Below are 19,936 nucleotides of genomic sequence, written 5' to 3' on the forward strand. Positions count from 1 at the left end.
ATTTGTGTATTAGGCCATATATATATATATATATAGAGAGAGAGAGAGAGAGAGAGAAGCAAATGGGCTCATAATTAATAATGATAGATAATTTTAAAAATCCCAAGTAGATGAATCCGGAGGAGAAGTCAATGCATGCGCCACAAGCAATTTATACCTGTGTTTGTACTTGTTACACGTAAAGATATTAAGCCTTAGCTCACTGCTACTGCTGCCTATCTTTATCACATATTCATATATATCATAACTGCAATTTTGTTGAACACGTGAAACCCTTGGTGAAAACTTCAAGTTAAACTTACACTAATAATAAAAGTAAAATCTGAATAATTAACTTTTATTTAATAATCAGAGAACTTGATATTCCACTCAATGTAATGGTATGGAAGTGTAAATATTTTAATCCCAAGTTGCTGCTAAAAGTTAACCCTTCTAGTCCCGCTTATGTACCCCACATCAGAAATTGCGTACCAGTTTTACCTGCTAAATCTGGCATATTAAATATCACCGCTCAAGATTTGTTTCATGGTCAATGTTGATCACATCTAACTTCAAATGAATGGTTCAAATTATTCAATACTTCATTTCGAATTAATAATGAATGGTGGTGGTCCTCACCAATCTAATGGCAAATAAATTGACATGCTTAGCTATTAATTTTTGCTTATTGTCTTGTTTTAAACAAACAAAAAGCAAATAGTACTATCTATTTGTTTCAAACCTCACTACTACCATATTTGTTTCGATGGAACTTGGTTCCTTTTTGGTTTTATGTGCTAATCTGCTCTTTTTCTTGTCTAAATTAGGATATGCAACTGATATCCTTTCTTCTTTTGATTCTCTCACTGATGACGGTACAACTTTGGTCTCCAAAGATGGAAGTTTCAAGCTTGGTTTCTTCAGTCCTGATGCTTCCAGTAATCGTTACATAGGAATTTGGTATGGGAAGATCTCAGTCCAAACAGTTGTTTGGGTCGCTAATCGAAACCAACCCATCAACGATTCTTCAGGTTTGCTGATGATAGATAGAGCCAGCAATCTTGTTCTTCTCAGTAGAAACAGAACTCTTCAAGTTTGGTCATCAAACTCAACAAAACAAGCACAGAGTCCCTTAGTACAGCTCCTGGATTCCGGAAATCTGGTGATAAAAGAGGCAAATTCTGAAAACTATGTATGGCAAAGCTTTGATTACCCATCTGATACTATACTTCCAGAGATGAAATTCGGATGGGACATGAGAACTGGCTTGAACAGGCGTTGGTCTGCTTGGAAAAACTGGGATGATCCATCTCCGGGAGATCTCAATCTTATATTTGAGCAATATGATTATCCAGAATCAGTTATATGGAAAGGCAACAAGAAAATCTGGAGGAGTGGTCCATGGAATGGCATTGCTATGAGCGGTGCTGAAGCTCCACGCCAGCCTGGGAATATATATCAGCAATATTTTGTATCCAATGAAAACGAGGTATACTTCGTTTTCTACCCGTTAAACAAATCTATGCTGATAAGGGAAACATTTAATCAATCACTCTCTACACTTCAGTTTTATATTTGGGATGAAGCTGGTAAAACATGGATGATGTTCTGGAGTGTACCAAATGATATCTGTGAATCTTATAGCTACTGTGGTACTGATGGACATTGTATTATTAATGAGACACCAACTTGTCAATGTTTAAAAGGTTTCAGTCCTGCTTCCCAGCAAAATTTGTACTCCGGATGCGTAAGAAATAATATGATAAATTGCTCGAATGGAGAGGGATTTGTTAAATTTAATGACTTAAGGTTGCCGGACACTGAAACTTCTTGGGTGAATAGCAGTATGAATCTTGAGGAATGCAGGGCTAAATGCTTACAAAATTGTTCGTGTATGGCATATGCGAACTCGGATTTAAGAGGAAAAGGCAGTGGTTGTGTTATTTGGTTTGGGGGTCTAATGGATATGAAAAAGTCTCAATTCGGGCAGGAACTCTATGTTCGTATGTCTGCTTTGGACTTAGGTATATGTTTTACTCATCTAAGTATAAAGATGCAGTACAACTTTCCCAAATGTTTTTTTATTTAGCTTAATTAAACCCTTTTTGTCTGAATCATGAAGAAGCTAGTAAAGGAACCAAGAGAACTGTGATCATCATACTTGCAACTCTCATTCCCGTAACTTTTATGATGCTCGTCATCGGCTGTTTTATTCACAGAAGAAGAAGAAGGGTGAAGTTAAGAGGTCAGTTACTTACTATAGTTCATTTTTCAGATTTGCAATGATGTTTGAATTGGCATTTATCTTAAGCTTTTGCTATCTGCTAATGGTTCAGTGGTTATACATTTGTGTTGCATCTTTTATTCTTTTTAATAAGTATCGATTACCATGGCTCATTCCAGAGAAAACAAAAAATGATGAGGAGGAAAATGATCAGGAGGATTTGGAACTACCATTGATTGACCTAAGTGAAATACTCAAAGCAACAAACAAATTTTCAATGGACAATAAGCTTGGTGAAGGTGGTTTTGGCCCTGTATATAAGGTACATTCCCTGCTGATTTGCTTGTGATTAAGCACTTGATAAGGTTAGTTTAGTCCATTGAACATACATTTTTCAGGGAATACTAGCAGATGGACAAGAGATAGCTGTGAAGAGGTTGTCCAAAAGTTCAGGGCAAGGCCTGCATGAGTTCAAAAATGAAGTAATTCTGATAGCTAAACTTCAACACCGAAATCTTGTAAGACTTCTTGGCTGTTGCATTCAAGGAGATGAGAAATTACTGGTTTATGAATTCATGCCAAACAAAAGCTTGGACTTCTTCATTTTCGGTATGCGTTCCTCAGTTCTTCATTTCATCTGATACTGATTTTAGTATCTTATATATTTGACAATTATGAATGTAAAATCCTGACAGATAAAACAGCAAGTAAACAACTAGATTGGTCCATGAGACACAAAATTATTTGCGGGATTGCAAAGGGACTTCTCTATCTTCATCAAGATTCAAGACTCAGAATTATACATAGAGACCTCAAAGCAAGTAATGTATTACTTGATAATCAAATGAACCCCAAAATTTCAGATTTCGGCTTGGCAAGAATGTTTGGTGGAGACCAAACTGAAGGAACCACAAATAGAGTGGTTGGAACATAGTAAGTCATGCATAATAAGCTCTTACCAACCTTAGGCGATTTACCATTAATCTTTTACTTCTCGCAATGATACTGCAGCGGCTATATGGCACCAGAATATGCGGCAGACGGGTTGTTCTCAGTAAAATCGGATGTATTTAGCTTTGGAGTATTAATGATAGAGATAATAAGTGGAACAAGAAGTAGAGGGTTCTATCAACCAAACCATAGTCATAACCTTGTTGCCTATGTAAGTATCTGTATCATAGCTTTCTGTGTTCACATATTGTTGAAGTATGAATTAACAGAAAGAGTTTAATTAATTTTATAGGCATGGAGAATGTGGAAAGAAGGGAAGTATTTGGAATTAGTGGATTCGTCATTGGGGGAGTCATGCCATTTATCCCAATTGATGCGATGCGTCCACATCAGCCTATTATGTGTTCAGCAGAATGCGGAGGAAAGACCGAGCATGGAATTTGTGGTGTTGATGTTAAGCAGCGAGATTAAACTGCCGCAGCCAAAAGAACCAGGTTATTATAGGGATAAAGGTCCGGTTGAAACAGAATCTTCATCAAGCAGGATTAATGAATCAACTTCAACCAATGAATATACCTACTCATTGCCCGAACCCCGATAAAGTATCATTTATGACTTGCTTTCTAAATCTTGTTCTATGTTCTGCATCTGAAGCTTCTAATATGAGCAGAAGAACCTCATGGAACTTAAATGATTCCGCTTGTGTTGATGAAGCAGCCTACTATTCCTTTTTAATTATGGAATATCTAGTAGTTTGTCAATATGTGGACCCTATGATTGATTGATAGGTCAGTGAATGAATATTATAAATTAAAAGTGCCATGCACTGCCATATTTACTAATTGAACCATTCTCTCTGAAAATTCAGTGTATATTCAGATGATAGTCTATTAATTTATATCAACACCAATCTGACTCAGTTTTAGTTTTAGTTTTTTGACAGAATATAAATTTTAAAAGAAAACTCTCAACAACAGACAAAAGAAATTCGGCTATAATGATTTTGAGGCCTACATATGGTTGGCACAGTGCAGAAGCAAAGCATTTGCCTTTGAAAATGAGAAATCCGCATTAGAGTTAGCTATATTGTCACAAACAGAATGAAAGGAATACATAGCAAATAGTATTGAAGTAAATAAATTAAATAATTCATACTTGTAAGAGTTATATACACATAACTAAAAAATATCATTAATAACTAAGCCAGCTATGATATTATTTTGAATTATTTATATATAAGAAAATGAAGTATACCTTAAAAACAACTAACTTTTTCACTAAGCACCTAGTACTCTTTTGGTATCTATGGCTACCAAACAACTAAACCAAAAGGGCACCAAAGAATGCTTTTATGAGTACATGACACATGCCAAACAAAAGCCTTGATTTCTTCATGTTTGGTATAAATGCCTAAAAACAAATTGATGCTCCTAACCTAATGATGCATAAAATTCTAGCTGGGTTTGAATGACAGTGCCACCATCATAGAGAAAGAGAAATGGAAGACAAAAGAGAATGAAAATTACTAACATGGTATGTGGAATAGCTAGTGGTATTCTGTATCTTAATCAAGATTCCAGACTAAAACCGTTCGAGATTGACATCAAAGCAAGTAATTTCTGCTCAAATTGAGATGTGTAATCCAAAAATTTCAGATATTGGATAGCTGAGTGAAGGAACACAGACAGGGTGGTTGGAACATATGGATCATACTGCATAGCTTCACCGAATGATTGCTTTTTTACCTGTAATCTCAGGGCTGACGGGTGTTTTCAGTGAAATCTCATGGCTCTTTTTATCTTCAGCATCCATCCCAATGCTAGAGTCAAAAAGTCAAAAGACAGGGCATGTAGTTTCACTTAAACCAAAAGCTAACCAGCTCATACGATATGTAACTGATTTTGTTTAAATGTTCATATTAGATAACCTAGTAAGCAAGCAGCACACATGGATTGTATGTTTCAGGCTTGGAGACGCAGGAAAGCCCTTACAATTGTCATTTCATTCCTCACATACATATAAGACTACTCTCTGCTGTGACTATGACTGCAACAGCAAGCATTCTGAAGACGAGCAAAGCATGCATCTATGCTGCAATTGCATATTCTCAGCTAAATAGCCTTACTTTATCATGGAAAAATATCCATTTCAATTCAAGCACAATGAACGTCCATGGGTTATGTTCAGTTTGTCTTGAAAGTTTGAAATTGAGATTTCATTTTCAAATTATGATGCGTAGATGAGATTTTAATATTGGCCGTTCTCTGTTGAATATGTACATGGGTTCTCTTTCCTTTTTCTCCTGGATCTCACTTCGTCTTTATCGGTTGTTGTTTTTGGAGAGGGTTGTCCACGTGATTGGTTTGGCGGATTCAAACTAAGGAGTCTTTGGTTTGTTCACGGTGCTTGCTTCTTCGTGGAACCTGAAACTTGAGTAAGTCTAAGCTTCTAAATATTCTTTTTCAATTCTATTTTGAATCGACTGTCGTTGTTGATGATCGATTAACTTGCAGTCAATGAATGCCCTCAACTTCAAGAAAGGGCAGAAGAATGATTATCAGTATGTACAATATCCTTCCAGCCAAAAAATGTCCTGAACTTGGAGAAATGACAAAAGAATGATTATGATGGTGGTGGTTCAAAGTTGAAAATTTCTAAATTCAAATGAATGGTTGAAATTATTCAACACTTCATTTGAATTAATATGGTGGTGGTTCAAAGCCATTTACTTGGAAATAAATTGACACACTTAACTTTTTTGCTTATTGCCTTGTTTTACACAACTTTTAAACAAACAAATAGCAATTATCAATTTGTTTCAAACCTCACTCCATCACTAGTACCATATTTATTTCAATGGAACTTGGTTCCTTTTTGGTTTTATGTGCTAATCTGCTGTCGTTCTTGTCTAAAATAGGATATGCAACTGATATCCTTTCTTCTTTTGATTCTCTCACTGATAACGGTACAACTTTGGTCTCCAAAGATGGAAGTTTTAAGCTTGGTTTCTTCAGTCCTGATGCTTCCAGTAATCGTTACATAGGAATTTGGTATGGGAAGATCTCAGTCCAAACAGTTGTTTGGGTCGCTAATCGAAACCAACCCATCAACAATTCTTCAGGTTTGCTGATGATAGATAGATTGCAACTCTCATTCCCGTAACTTTTATGATGCTCGTTATCGGCTGTTTTATTCACAAAAGAAGAAGAAGGGTGAAGTTAAGAGGTCAGTTACTAACTATAATTAATACCTTTTTTAAGAATATTTGTTTTTGTGTTACTTTGACAGTGTTCTCTTTGAATTGGCATTGATCTTAAACTTTTGCTATATTTAGTTTAAGAATGGTTATCTCCTAATGGTTCAGTGATTTTACATTTGTGTTGCATTTTTTGTTGTTTTTAATAAGTATCGATTATGATGGCTCATTCCAGAGAGAACCAAAAATGATGATGAGGAGAATGATCATGAAGACTTGGAACTACCATTGATTGACCTAAATGAAATACTCAAAGCAACCAACACATTTTCAATGGAGAATAAGCTTGGTGAAGGTGGTTTAGGCCCTGTATATAAGGTACATTCCCTTCTGATTTGCTTGTGATTAAGCTGATAAGGTTAGTTTAGTTTATTGAACATACATTTTTCAGGGTGTACTAGAAGATGGACAAGAGATAGCTGTGAAGAGGTTGTCCAAAAGTTCAGGGCAAGGGCTGCATGAGTTAAAAAATGAAGTAATTCTGATAGCTAAGCTTCAACACCGAAATCTTGTAAGACTTCTTGGTTGTTGCATTCAAGGAGACGAGAAATTACTGGTTTACGAATTCATGCCGAACAAAAGCTTGGACTTCTTCATTTTCGGTATGCATTCGTCAGTTCTTCATTTCACCTGATACTGATTTTAGTATCTCATATATGTGACAATTATGAATGTAAAATCCTGACAGATCAAACAGCAAGTAAACAACTAGATTGGTCCATGCGACACAAAATTATTTGCGGGATTGCGAAAGGACTTCTCTATCTTCATCAAGATTCAAGACTCAGAATTATACATAGAGACCTCAAAGCAAGTAATGTATTACTTGATAATCAAATGAACCCAAAAATTTCAGATTTCGGCTTGGCAAGAATCTTTGGTGGAGACCAGACTGAAGGAACCACAAATAGAGTGGTTGGAACATAGTAAGTCTTACATAACAAGCTCTTGCCGACCTTAATGATATATCATTAATCTTTTACTTGTTGTAATAATATTGCAGCGGTTATATGGCACCAGAATACGCAGCAGACGGGTTGTTCTCAGTAAAATCGGATGTATTTAGCTTTGGAGTATTAATGATAGAGATAATAAGTGGAACGAGAAGTAGAGGGTTCTATCAACGAAACCATAGTCATAACCTTGTTGCCTATGTAAGTATCATAGCTTTCTGTGTTCACATATTGTTGAAATATATGAATTAACAGAAAAAGTTCAATTTTCAGGCATGGAGAATGTGGAAAGAAGGGAAGTATCTGGAATTAGTGGATTCAGCACTGGGAGAGTCATGTCATCTATCCCAATTGATACGATACATCCACATCAGCCTATTATGTGTTCAGCAGAATGCAGAGCAAAGGCCGAGCATGGAATCTGTGGTGTTGATGTTAAGCAGTGAGATTAAATTGCCGCAGCCAAAAGAACCAGGTTATTATAGGGACAAAGGCCCGGTTGAAACAGAATCTTCATCAAGCAAGATTAATGAATCAACTTCAACCAATGAATATACCTACTCATTGCCCGAACCCCGATAAACTATCATTTATGACATGATTTCTACATCTTGTTCTATGTTCTGCATCTGAAGCTTCTAATATTATTCCTTTGTATTTACGGAATATCTAGTAGTAGTTCGTCAATATGTGGGGTCCTATGGATTGATTGTTAGATCAGTGAATAAATATTATAAACTAGAAACGATATGCACAACGGAAACATTCTCTCTGAAATTTCAGTGTATACTCATACGATAGCTATTTGGTTTTGATTAATACCAATTTTTTATAACAGACGAACATGAAATCAAACAACCCAATTTGGGCTAAAATGAAAACACTCCACAACAACAACAGACGACAAAAATTTGGCTAAAATGATTTTGAGGCCTATATATAGTTGACAAACAGAATGAAAATGAAGTTCAGAAAATGGTTCTTCCAAATAGTAATAAGAAAAATTGTTTTTCTAATCCATAGCAAATAGTATTGAAGTAATTGCAATAAATTATACATACTTATAAAAGTAATATACACATTAAAAAATATCACTAATAATTAAGCCAGCTATGATATTATTTTGAATTTTTATATATAAGAAAATGAAGTATACCTTTTTTATATATATAGAAGACATTTTGCTATTAATTTTCCTGAATGCAGTTACCTACCTAAAATCTTTAAGTTCTCCTTAAAATAAATTGAAAAAGTTACAGAAAAATACAACTTATTTTAGATGAAACTTCCGCAAGATTTTGATGACGAAAAAGCAAGTTCTCTGAATATTACAATCCCCAACAAAAATGTTATATAAAACTAGAGTTAAATTGCAACAAGAAGATAACAACTAGTATAACAGAGGAGGGAAACTGGAAAGTGGAAGACAAAGAAAGATGATTCAATCAAAAATTTGAAAGAGCCATTTCAAGTAAAACAGCAAAAAGAATTTGACTTCTAATTTTTTCTTTTCCTTTTTACAAGCTATAAGTATATGAACGCATATGGTCAAAGCGAGGGAGTGAGGAACAGAAAGAAAAAGGAATTAAAGTGTTCTTGAAGTCAAACTAGTGGGGGGGTTTATTTTTTCTTTCTTTTTTTTTTTTTTGCAGCTAAACCTTGGATATTTGTACTAACCAGTAACCACAGATCATCTAGGAGAGCATACGCCAAAAAAAAAAAAAAAAAAAAAATTTGAAATTTTCATTAATTATTATGAGCATACAACAATCTAAACCTTCTCACATCAGCCTTCAAACATTTTCTTCTACTCTACAACAGATCAAACAGCTATTAAACAGCTCAACAGATCAAAGAGCTACTCTTCTTAATCTAACATTTTCATTGCTCATGAAGCCTCAAATGGTAGCCTAAATTCTAAGTAAAAAATAATTTGTTTTCGAACTTAAGCTATAATTATTGAGTTGTTCAACTATTAAAAAATCCAGGGCCAGCTTGCAAAAGGAGTTCCTTGCCAGCATCTTTTCCCATCAGTATCATATCATCAATAGCATATGAGCCTTTCCTAGAAGTTTCAAGTACTGAAATGGAGTAGAAAATGGGGAAGAGTATTTCAGTTGTCCTAAAAAAAGCAAAAGGTAAAACAAATCAAACTCGATTTCTTAAGGAAAAGTAAATCTTACCTCTGGTTCCATCTGGGGAAGCCACCAGTCCTCTGAATATGCAATCACCATTCTCATCTCTACTAGCATATCCAGCTATTGGTGTTCGGCATGATCCATCTAAAGTTTCAAGGAAGGCCCTCTCACATACAACTGCTAGCCTTGTTTCCTCGTGATTTAATGAAGCTAGGTAATTAGCCTGCAACCACGTAATTAAAGGAATAACCAGAAAGAAGATGTAAAAACTTACTGCAACAACAAAGTTCATGAAGACTGAATCAAGATATTATCATCAATGCGAATTATGAAATGATTAGACAAATTTTGTTCTCATTGAGATGTGAATCAAAAGTGACTATTCAGGGGATATTATGAAAGCACAGGAAAGGATTTATTGCGTTCTCTCCTACAAAAGGAAAATAGCATGCTATCAAAAGAGAACATTAAATCAAGTCAACCAAGCAATGCAAACCCATCATATTTCAAAGCTTCCATAGCCTGAAATCTGGAAATATCATCCGTAAGAATAATAAAAACTAAACACAACTCTCCTGTTGAACAAAAATGAATTACAATTGTTTATGCACCAGAATCCCCGAGGTTTACAATTGTGGCACAATTTCATACTCAAGCAGTACATGTATTTAATCGCGTAATGATGTATTACTTCCTCACAACAGTTTCTAGTTTCATCTTTGAGCCACAAAAATTAATAATGCATGGCCAGTTGCACAAATTGGGCATGCTAGTTGTTGAATGTGTGGATGCAGTATAGAGATAAACAAAAAATACATACCATTTTATCATCATCACTTCGACAGGCAATTCCAATCGCCCCTTGAGCAACTGCTGGAAGCATTTCATCAATTGATAGAATTGATGTTACATTTTCAGTCATATCTAAACGTTTAAGCCCAGCCAAAGCCAAAAGTGTTGCTTTGACCACCCCTTCATTAAGTTTTCTCAACCGTGTCTGCACGTTACCTCGGAAGTTATCAAGAACCTACAATATGAAAAGAACCAAAAGCTTATATCAGAAACAACCTCAAAATAGGTGAGTTGCCAATAAGCACATAGTATTAAAATCAAGACGACCAGCACCTTTAAAAAGCTACTTCTGCTTAAGCAAAAAAAGTCTAGTGTTTCATCATGAATCTCAATAGTGGACTGTGGCCAAATAGCCTCTTCCCTTAAAGATTGAGGACATAAAGGACACAGTTGTGTTGCCATCATAGTTGTCAAAGGCGCAAGGCGCACTTAAGCACTAAGGGGTCCTTGGAGCCTAGGCTCAAGGCGCAATGCAAGGCGCACGCCTGAGGAACACAAGGCGCCGAAAATAAAATAAAAAATATATATATATACTCCTTTAGTAGTTAAAGCATAAACCAAAAAAACAAACTTATGACCACAAAAACAAAACAAAACCACATAAAAACATAATACTAAATCATAAATGTCAAAAACACCAAGTTAAGTTCATACTTCATAGAGACATTAACATATACTTAACATCTTAACCTAAGTACCTAACTAGTGCTACTTAACTGATAACCATTCATTGTCACTTGATATTCTTCTGTGTGTCTGTCGCAGTTTCTGTTTGAATGGAGTGGAGGAGACTCTGCTTTAAGTGACTGCTCTTAATCCCTCTCTAGTCTTTCTATATTTAGTTGTGTCTCTAGATATTCTTATTTAGATCAAGGGTTAAGATTAACCTTATTTAAATTAGATTAGTGGTTGAGATTAGTCAAACATTTGTTTTATACAAAACAGGAAAAACAAACCCTAGTGAAAACACAGAGGCGCCTTGATTCAGGCTCTGACCCAGGCGAGGCGCACAAGGCGAGAGCCTTTTAAACAGAGCCTCGCTTTCTGCAATCAAGGCTCACTACCTTGAGCTTTGAGTGAGGCGCGCCTTTTCCATTAGATAGGGGTCACAACTTAAAACATATTTTTCTCCCAAAAACCTTCTACTCAAATAAGAAAACACAATTACACAAGCTTTGGACATAAGATGCCCTCATTTCACAACCTGAATGCTGAAAGTTCTAGAATAATAATTAAATGCTTTATTGCACAAATATGTTCATTTATATATGTTAATCAAGCAATAGAAATAATAATAATAATAATAAATTACAAGTGTGATTTGGAATTAGAAGATGTGTGAAATATCACATAGAGAGAGCTCTGAAAGTTTCAAGATCTAGCTTGGCAATTGGCAAGTTTGAATTCAAACTCAGTGTAAGTAAGAATTTAATGCTTAGGTTACATAAAATAAAGGGTGAGAGAGGAAAATTTTTTGAGTAGCAACAATTTGTATTTACCTTTACATGATGGTCAATAATGGATACTAACTTTACAAAATACCATAGAGGAGATGATGGGAATGTAAAACATTTTAAAAAATGAGTAACTGGTACCAGGTAAGCTATAATTTAATTTAATCCGCTACAGTTTTGAAGTGCAAGATTGATAATGAGACGGGCCATTCATTGTGCAGTGTGTGTGTATCCTGCAGCCCCTTATCACAATTCTAGCAGAATAAGATAAAAAAAAATGTCAGAATATGCTTACACTGAGAGACGGATATCTGTGGAGTATCTGTGACTTTCTTCTGAGGGAAGCAGTTCCGATGACACTCCCAGCAGGAAGTTCAGATAAGGAAGACGCAGTCAAGGAAATAAAAGCATCTCTAACATCCTCCCGTGGAAGGTTGCAAGGGAGGATTGTCTTCTCTGGTAGATATGTCGGGACATCTTTCATTGAGTGGACTGCAATGTCAATATCACCATTTATTAGTGCCTCATCAATTTCTTTCGTAAACAATCCTTTCCCGCCTATGTCTGCAAGTGGTTGACTCAGTATCTTATCCCCTGTTGTCTTTATGACCACAATTTTAATAGCCCCTTCTTCTGCTAGTTCTGAATGTGAAGCTACAAGTTTTTGGCGTGTCTCTTCAGCTTGAGCAAGTGCTAGAGGGCTGCCATTCATACAGAGAAAGTATAAAGAAAATGTGCAACTCAAAAGCTATTTGGATTTTCTTTGCAATTATCAAATCAGATCAGAATTAGTCATTTCATTGAGAAATTCTTCAATAGGCGGTAATGAAGATTCATAACAATGTCTGCCCAACTATATGTATGGAAATATCCAGTTTGTAACTCAAACCTATCATCATATACCAACCGTTAAAGACAATGTCGTCCATTTTTCACTTGACATAGTACTACATTTCAAATATATCTACTTCAAAAACATTATGAAGATACATAATTCTGGACAAGTCAAAATTCACTATTAAAAAGAGAATAAAGCCAAAAGTACCAATAATTGAACTGATAGAAAAAAACAGGGCTAAACCTTCATTCAAAAAGTCGACATGAAGAATGAAGTATAGACATTTCAGAGATCAAATCCAGAACCCATTTCTACCTAAAACCCAAAGCCCAACCTGAACACACTCCAACATATAAAAACGCCAATAATTCAAATAATTGAGCCTAAATTACAGGTACATTGGCAAATAAAAGCAAAAACAAAAGATATATACGAGTAAATCGCAAGTACCTTCCTCTAGTGCCAATTCTTAAGAGAGCGACTTTGGGTTCCTGAGTCTGTTGCTCAACAGCAACCGACGCCCTAGTTGTGACCTGAAAACCGTGTCTCCTGGTTGAATTAGGAAAAGTTCGAGTCTTTAGACGTGGAAGCGAGAACCCAATAACTGAAATAGAGCCAGCAGTGTGAAAGATGACAGAAGAAGAACGAAGAGGGGAATTCATGAGACCCTGTGCTGTAGAAAGAGAAGAAAGAGTCTCCATTTACAACCTTACTGCCAAGTGAAAGAACAAAGAGAGATGTAATGAAAGAAATAGAAGATGATCTCGATTGATGGGGTGGCTTCTAAGGAATGGATTGGTTTGGTGTTTGGGTAGGGTGCAGACTACTGCTTAGATAGGATAATTGGAGGATTATGATATTGGGATAACTTTATCCTGCACTTTTCTTTATACTATTTGACTACTATAATTTCATATTCTTGCAATATTAAAAAAAAAAAAAAAAAATTACAGTGATCAAGTAAATTACTTTTTTATATTAAAAAATACGTGATATGTATGATTAAATTAATAAAATATTATATTTTAATACGATATATTAAATTTTGGCACTTTTTAAAGTAACTTATATTAAAGATGCTCTTAGAGTAACATTGCCAAAAAAGTGATAACTTTGCTAAGCAATTATCCTTATTCCAATAGATGGCACTGTTTGAAAGTTATCAAAATAATTGTCACATCTCCAAGTGCTCTTCCAAAGTACCATCTATTGGAAATGTTCACTAAAACACACTAAAAAACTTGAAATTACAGGAATAAAACGCCCATATCACATATAAGGTATAGTAAAAATGTGTTGATTAAGATAGTGCACGATTAGACAAAAGTGATGAGATATCTCGAATAAATTGTGATTTGTGGATATAATGTGAAACATTATGCTATTTTCCAATGTTATCAGAATCAGAGTGGATATAAAACTGGATTTATAGTTGGATCACGGGTCATTTGATCGAACCGGATGGCTCGAATTGATTGAACCGGATGACGTAATAAATAAATAAATAATATTTATATACATTAAATATATATATAAATTAATTTAAAATTATTTTTATAAATTATATATATCTAAAACAAATTATAAACAACTTTTGATTTGTTATTTTTTATCAACTCGAGACTTAACGTTATGACCATTTAACGTTATGACTATTTAACTTTACACTTTTTAACACCAGTGGCCACTGTGACCATTAACCACCATTTGTGACATTTGACTCTCCTTTTTTAAGTAGTTGTCTCTCTCCTTCCCTCAAATAGGGTAAATTACACCTATGGCCACTAAACTTTACCCATTTAACATTATGGCTACTAAACTTTAATTCTTAACAATATGGTCACTGGACTTTACATTTTTTTTAACACATGTGGCCACTCAATGCCTCAAAACGACCGTTGACGGTCTAAAAATAGAAAATCAAAAGCGTTAATGATATTCTAAGGAACTTTAACTCTTGAAAAATTTCGTTTTGAGGTCATTTATGTGTTGTTTTGTTAGGAGAGAGAGAATTTTTAGAAAGAGAAAGATCCAAAAAAGTGTGATTTTGGAAAATAAAAAATGTGGTTTCATGGTCAATGTCGTTCTGAACAATTTTAATTCTTGAATATTTCCATTTTGAGGTCGTTAACGTTCAATTTGGAGAGTTAGTTAAAATTAAGTAGCCACCGGTGTTAAAAAGTGTAAAGTTCAATGGTCATACCGTTAAGAATTGAAGTTCAGTGGCCACAATGTTAAAATGGATAAAGTTGAATAACCATAAGTGTAATTTACCCTTTTCAAATATTTTATACCCATTTTACCTTTGTGACTTTCTTTCTCTTCATCCCTTTCTCTCTCTCCATTAAGAACAACAGTATCCTATGTCCGACTAAGTACACATCATAAAAAACTCACTAAGAAATTCACTAAACCATCCTAAAATAAAAAAAAGCTCCACCAGAACTTACAACGGTTGTTCGAATATCAATCACTGGCGGTGATGCTCCTGATTCTTCCAATGATGAAGATGGGGAGATTTTTGGGCGGCACAGAGTGAAACGTTATATTAATGAGATTAGTATTAAGGCTAGTTGTAAAGAGAGTGTTGTTGTAGTTTTCGGAGGTGGAAGAAAAAAAAAGGGACTACTGATTTTTCAGCGAACCAACGACCACTCAAAGCTGGGGGAGTAATTAATCAGAATAATAGTAATAATGGGAGAAAGTTATGTGGTGTTAGGCAGTGGCCGTTGGAAAAATGGGCGGTTGAGATTTGAGATCATATGAGACGTGTACGACTATGGTTGGGAACTTATGATACTGCTGAGGAAACTGCTCTAGTGTATGATAAAGCTGCAATCAAACTTAGAGGACCTGATGCTTTAACTAATTTCATTACTCCATCGGAAAAATCGGAACCAGAAGAAAAACCAGAACCGGAAGTTATTACTGCTGCTCCTTCAACTTCTGGTTATGACTTTGGCGATGATTCTCATTTTCATTCTTAATCTCACTGTCACTCTGAAATGGCTTCTCTAAAATCTGTACTGAACTTCAGAAAGCATTCGATTGAAGAATCGGAAGCGGTCGAGAAAGTAAAGAAGGGAAAAATAAAAACAGAGCATCAACACCGAAAAACTAACCCGAAAGACGGAACAAAGAGTTCTCTCAGAGTTGTTATTGCCACCGTTAAAGAAAAAGAGAACACGAATGATCATGAGGTGGAGGAGAGAGAAATGGATAAAGGGTAAAATTGGTATAAAATGTTTAACAAATAGGGAATGAGAAAGACATCCGGTTAAAAGGGAGAGTCAAATGCCATAAATGGTGGTCAACGGTCACAGTGGCCACTGATGTTAAAAAGTGTAAAGTTCAATGGTTATAACGTTAATAATTGAAGTTCAGTAGCCACAATGTTAAAATGGATAAAGTTCAGTGACTATGGATGTAATTTATCATATTCTGCGCCATGTGATCTTTTTAACGGAATATTATAAACTCAAAAGGGACAAGTGATGAATGAGAAATTGATGCTCAGAGTGAACCATTTGAAATGGTTTGGAATAAGATAAAAGAAAATTAAGCTATCTCATCACACATAGGAAAGAAATAAGAAATTTATAACTAGTTTACAAGTAAACGGTCTTTACAAAACCCGTAGTCTCACTGGTTCTCAACCGGATCGTCGGGTTCCGATTCAACCACGGGTCTCTCCGATTTGTTGAGGATTCAACAAATCAGAGGGGTTCAGACCAGATGACTGGTTGACTCCCTATTCGACGGTCGGTCTGATCCGAACCTGATAACACTGTTATTTTCCCCTTCAGATGACATGAAACATATTATCATAGTATACTAAATATTATTATATTAAAAAAATAAAGACTCTGCTTGGCAAATGACTGTTAGCTGATTATATTAGCTTTTAGTTTATTACCTTTTTGGTTAGCTGATTTGACCAGCTGTTTGCATAAACTTGTTTAGTAAAACTTAGCAAATTGCTAATAACTCTTTACGTAAAATGACAAATAAGGACATTGATATTTTATGCGTATTATTTTATTTTTTTAATAATTTATATTCTTAATTGCATTCTAAAAAAATGACATATACACATACTATAACTTACGTCCTTATAATATGTAAAAATATATTTAAACAGTGAAATTATTTTTAGATTTTTACTAATAAAAGTAAGATTTTCATTTATGATCATAAATGTTTGATAAAAAAAAATTATAGAATTAGATTGCTAATATTATATTAGATATTATATAATACGTTTTCTAATATATACCAATTAATTTACAATTTAATATTTTATTAAAAAAACCTAATATTTTTATATTCTTCTCACAAAAGGTCAAAAAAGAAGGCCATCTGTGGGTGAAGATGTAATTCGCACAAGGTGTAGCAGATGCGGAAGCATCGGTCATAATCGTTTGAATTGTCCATCCATGCTTCCAAACACTAGTCGGCTTCCTAGTGTAATCTCAAGTTCAGCAAGTTATTCTAACACTACTACCTCGAAGCATTTATGATCATTTGTCTTTATCATGTGCTTGTATGATTCTATTGGGGACAAACAAATTTATATTGTATAATACTTTATCTTGTTATCTTGTACAAATTGTGAATACTTCACGTCGCATTTGAGCGCATTCCACTCAAATGCGACAGGGTTTATAAGAATCCTAGTCGCATTTGTGCGTTGAATGCGCTCAAATGCGACTCAGGAAATTCATTGTGAATACTTCGCGTCGCATTTGAGCACATTCCATTCAAATGCGACAGGGTTTAGAAGAATCCTAGTCGCATTTGTGCGTTGAATGCGCTCAAATGCGACTCAGGAAATTCATTGTGAATACTTGACGTCGCATTTGAGCGCATTCCTTTCAAATGCGACAGGGTTTATAACAAATTGTGCATAAATATTACATATATAACAACATCATGAATCAGAGTACAATATCATTTGAAGTCTAACAAACGTCCATGAAACAACTCAACCGTAAGTCGTAAACGAAAGAAAGCGCCATCCGTAGAATTGTATGGATATACATAAGAGTCGTCATGCGGGAGATCATGTAATCCACTTAAGAATTGTGCGTTTATGCAAGTCCAAACGCCACAGTCATTTGAGCCGGACATTTGTTGTGGCACCCCTGTAACTCTGCTCCAAGTGATCATCCGTCGCACATTTTCCCGCCCATCTACGAAATAGCCACTCAATTCCATTACTCTAACAATGACTTGCAAGGGTGTTTGGAGAACCGCATCCAAAGGTTGCTCCGACATGTTTGATACAAGACTGTCATATATATATAAGTGCATATTCCCCAACTCGAACACTCCTAGGATCCAGTGCTCTTGTTTGTAATTTATCGGAATAAACACTCTCTTCACTGTGTGCCAAGGGCGTACAAAATTATCTGCATCACCTTTTACTCTTCGTACGAAATAGTCTTCACTATCCCACCCCGGTTCATTGAACCCCTTCACAAACATGGCTTGGCACATACATCCAACAAAGTCAGTATCAACAGTGGTCCATTCTGCAGCCACATCAGTTTGTACTGACTGTCGTCTAAGTAAATACAGCCAACCATTGATATGCTACAATAAGATTATGCAAACATTTAATACAGTAAAAGTCACATACTTACAAATGAATATGATATAAGATTAAGGTTACCTCATTCCAGATATACGTCCCCACATCCCGAAGTGTATTGAAAAATTTTGCATCCAAACTGTATATTTCTAAACCTTTCAAACGTATTCCCTGAGTTGATTCAGGCCCGTTGATCCACGATTCCAGCTCTTCTATCAAACATGCATCTATTCGGTGGCGCTGATCATCAACATTACAAATGACTGGTCTTTCCTCAAATCCGGACTTGATATGGCCACCATATAATGCTACTGGATCGGTGTACTTTAATGGATCGGTCCACGGCGAATTCAAATACTTGCTAACCTTAGCAACCCATTTACCTTTTCCACGTACTACTTTTGTTCCACGTCCTGCTCCTTTACCTCTAACTGTGCCTCCACCTCGGGTTGGAACTATACCTCCTCGAGTATTTTCCTTAACTTCATCTTTTTCGGTCCCTCGACCTTTATCTTCTTTTGGATCAACCACCTACAAAAACATGGTAATGAATAATTCATACGTGAAAGCTGTAATTCAACATCTTGTCGCATTGGAGATGAATGCGCTCTAATGCGACAAGCCATAGTGCAACATCTTGTCGCATTGGAGATGAATGCGCTCTAATGCGACAAACCATAGTGCAACATCTTGTCGCATTGGAGATGAATGCGCTCTAATGCGACAAGCCATAGTGCAACATCTTGTCGCATTGGAGATGAATGCGCTCTAATGCGACAAGCCATAGTGCAAAATCTTGTCGCATTCAAGCGCATTCCACTACAGAATGCGACACAGAGATACGATATGTATAAATTCAACCAACTTATACCTCTTGCTGCAACTTTGGTGTCACTTCCTCAGGCACAGAATCATCAAGATGGACAACCTCATCTAATTGCGCAACTTCCTCCTGCACAGAATCGTTTGGTACCACAATAACATTCTGAACCTCCTCATCTTGAACCATATCTGCCTCTTGTTCCTTTCCATCTTTCATCGGCTCCTCTTGAACCATACCTGTCTCTTGTTCCTTTCCATCTTTCATCCGCCCCTCTTCGACCACTGGCTCCTCCCGAATTTTACTGGCCTCAGCCTCCTCATTCTCCACATTAGCATTGGGTCGACCCGGATTATATATAGTGATGAGTTCAAAACGTAAAATGCAGTTGAAACGAACTGAAAATGAAGAAGATGAACCACAATGAAGTTGAATGGGAAAGGTCATGTGAGGAAGTGGAAGTGGAAGGAGCGGGAGGTAGGAGATGAACCTTCAAACTAAAATAAGGGTAGTTTTATCCAAAATGGGTTTATTTATCTAATTTGGTAAAATGAAAGGAAGGTGGGTTAGATATGTAAAGTGGGGTTCTTCATTGGGCTAGATTAGTAATTATCCCTTTTTCTTTTTGGTTATATATTTTGATTATAATTATGTAGATTATGATTACTTCATGTTTTTATTATAATGCCTCTAGAAGTTTATTAGAAAAATCCACAAATACTCAAATATCAACATCAACATCAATGCTTGATATTAGGGAAAATATCAACATCAACATCAATGCTTGAAATTTTGAACAAAGACTTGATAAGAAATTTGCAAGCAATAATGAATTGAGAAAATCATACAGCCAAGGAAGATTGAACCAATAAAAATAA

General features: G+C 35.5%; 2 protein-coding genes and 1 pseudogene across 4 annotated transcripts; 2 read left to right on the forward strand and 1 right to left on the reverse strand.

Moving 5' to 3' along the window:
* The first annotated feature begins 673 nt into the window (after positions 1-673).
* Positions 674-8,161, forward strand: LOC136217246 (G-type lectin S-receptor-like serine/threonine-protein kinase At4g27290). Its single transcript, XM_066003845.1, has 14 exons — positions 674-2,003; positions 2,102-2,224; positions 2,383-2,525; positions 2,602-2,812; positions 2,899-3,136; positions 3,215-3,365; positions 3,447-3,750; positions 5,120-5,353; positions 6,072-6,275; positions 6,586-6,728; positions 6,802-7,012; positions 7,099-7,336; positions 7,414-7,564; positions 7,637-8,161. Exons 1-14 carry the CDS (start codon positions 746-748, stop codon positions 7,943-7,945), a joined length of 3,918 nt encoding a protein of 1,305 aa, XP_065859917.1. The 5' UTR covers positions 674-745; the 3' UTR covers positions 7,946-8,161.
* Positions 8,162-9,086: 925 nt separating this feature from the next.
* Positions 9,087-15,766, reverse strand: LOC136218957 (porphobilinogen deaminase, chloroplastic). Of its 3 annotated transcripts, none has more exons than XM_066006142.1 (6): positions 15,096-15,766; positions 13,096-13,357; positions 12,103-12,508; positions 10,322-10,528; positions 9,547-9,724; positions 9,087-9,444 (listed from the first exon to the last, which is right to left on the reverse strand). In XM_066006142.1, exons 2-6 carry the CDS (start codon positions 13,344-13,346, stop codon positions 9,332-9,334), a joined length of 1,155 nt encoding a protein of 384 aa, XP_065862214.1. In that variant the 5' UTR covers positions 13,347-13,357; positions 15,096-15,766; the 3' UTR covers positions 9,087-9,331. The 3 variants fall into 3 exon arrangements, with proteins under 3 accessions (XP_065862214.1, XP_065862215.1, XP_065862213.1); XM_066006143.1 differs by having other exon boundaries at positions 13,096-13,318; positions 15,096-15,765; XM_066006141.1 differs by lacking the exon at positions 15,096-15,766 and having other exon boundaries at positions 13,096-13,579.
* LOC136217247 (ethylene-responsive transcription factor CRF3-like) lies at positions 14,877-15,875 on the forward strand (annotated as a pseudogene).
* The last annotated feature ends 4,061 nt before the right edge of the window (positions 15,876-19,936 follow it).

Source organism: Euphorbia lathyris, chromosome 2 (genome assembly GCF_963576675.1).
Source record: "Euphorbia lathyris chromosome 2, ddEupLath1.1, whole genome shotgun sequence".
NCBI lineage: Eukaryota > Viridiplantae > Streptophyta > Magnoliopsida > Malpighiales > Euphorbiaceae > Euphorbia > Euphorbia lathyris.